The sequence below is a fragment of the Cervus canadensis genome, chromosome 3, assembly GCF_019320065.1.
Source record: "Cervus canadensis isolate Bull #8, Minnesota chromosome 3, ASM1932006v1, whole genome shotgun sequence".
Classification (NCBI taxonomy): domain Eukaryota; kingdom Metazoa; phylum Chordata; class Mammalia; order Artiodactyla; family Cervidae; genus Cervus; species Cervus canadensis.
Genome location: NC_057388.1, coordinates 57,318,556 through 57,319,688, shown reverse-complemented (window position 1 = coordinate 57,319,688; position 1,133 = coordinate 57,318,556). Strand labels below are relative to the sequence as shown.

At 39.0% G+C, this 1,133-nt stretch overlaps 1 protein-coding gene across 1 annotated transcript; it reads left to right on the top strand.

Annotated features, from left to right (window-relative positions):
• Positions 1-386: 386 nt before the first annotated feature.
• LOC122438383 (60S ribosomal protein L27-like) lies at positions 387-887 on the top strand. Its single transcript, XM_043463201.1, has one exon. The coding sequence runs from the start codon at positions 430-432 to the stop codon at positions 838-840; it is 411 nt and encodes a 136-aa protein (XP_043319136.1). The 5' UTR covers positions 387-429; the 3' UTR covers positions 841-887.
• Positions 888-1,133: the final 246 nt, after the last annotated feature.

Genomic DNA, 1,133 nt, shown 5'->3' with positions numbered 1-1,133 from the left:
AAGTTTTCAACTCTTTTGGGAAAATACCAAGAAGTGGGCTTGCTGGATTGTATCATAGAGTATGTTTGGTTGTTTGGTTTTCTAAGAAACTGCCTGTCTTCTCATATAGCTGTATTATTTCATATTCCCAGCAGCAGTGGTGAATGAGAGTTCCTGTTACTCCACGTCCTCACCAACTTTGGGTGTTGTCAGTATTTTGGATTTTTGTCATTAGGTTTTTGGTGGTAACATGTTGTTTTAATTTGCTGTTTCCTAATGACATATGTTGTTGAGAATCTTTTCATATGCTCACTTACCATTTGTGTATCTTCTTAATTGAAATGTTCAGATTTTTGGTTCATTTTTTTATTGTTTTTTTCTCTTATTGTTGAGTTTTAAGAATTATTTGTAGCTTCCTTTTTGCTGTAGTCCCGAGCGGTAGCTGCCGAAATGGGCAAGTTCATGAAACCCGGGAAGGTGGTGCTGGTCCTGGCCGGTCGCTACTCCGGACGCAAAGCGGTCATCGTGAAGAACATTGATGACGGCACCTCAGACCGACCCTACAGCCACGCTCTGGTGGCTGGAATTGATCGCTATCCCCGCAAAGTGACAGCTGCCATGGGCAAGAAGAAAATCGCCAAGAGGTCAAAGATCAAGTCTTTTGTGAAAGTTTATAATTATAATCACCTCATGCCCACAAGGTACTCCGTGGATATCCCCTTGGATAAAACTGTTGTCAACAAGGATGTCTTCAGAGACCCTGCTCTCAAAGGCAAGGCCCGGCGAGAGGCAAAGGTCAAGTTTGAGGAGCGATACAAGACGGGCAAGAACAAGTGGTTCTTCCAGAAGCTGCGGTTTTAGGTCTGTCTCAGTTAATAAAAATATTGAAAAAAAAAAAAAAAAGAATTATTTGTATATTTTGGATCACAGTCCTGTATCAGATATATATTTTGTAAATAGTTTCCTCCATTCTATAACATGTGTTCTAATTATCATGACAATGTCATTGAGCAAACATTTTAAATTTTAATGAAGTCCAGCTTATCAATGGTTTTTTTCATGGATTGTGTCTTTGTTGTTGAATCTAAAAAGTCTTGTCAAATGCAAGGTCATCCAGGTTTTCTCCTATGTTATGCTTTATAGTTTTGTGTTTT

Coding starts and splice junctions, on each gene's coding strand:
- LOC122438383 (XM_043463201.1), top strand. CDS start 430: ATGGGCAAGTTCATGAAACCCGGGAAGGTGGTGCTGGTCCTGGCCGGT.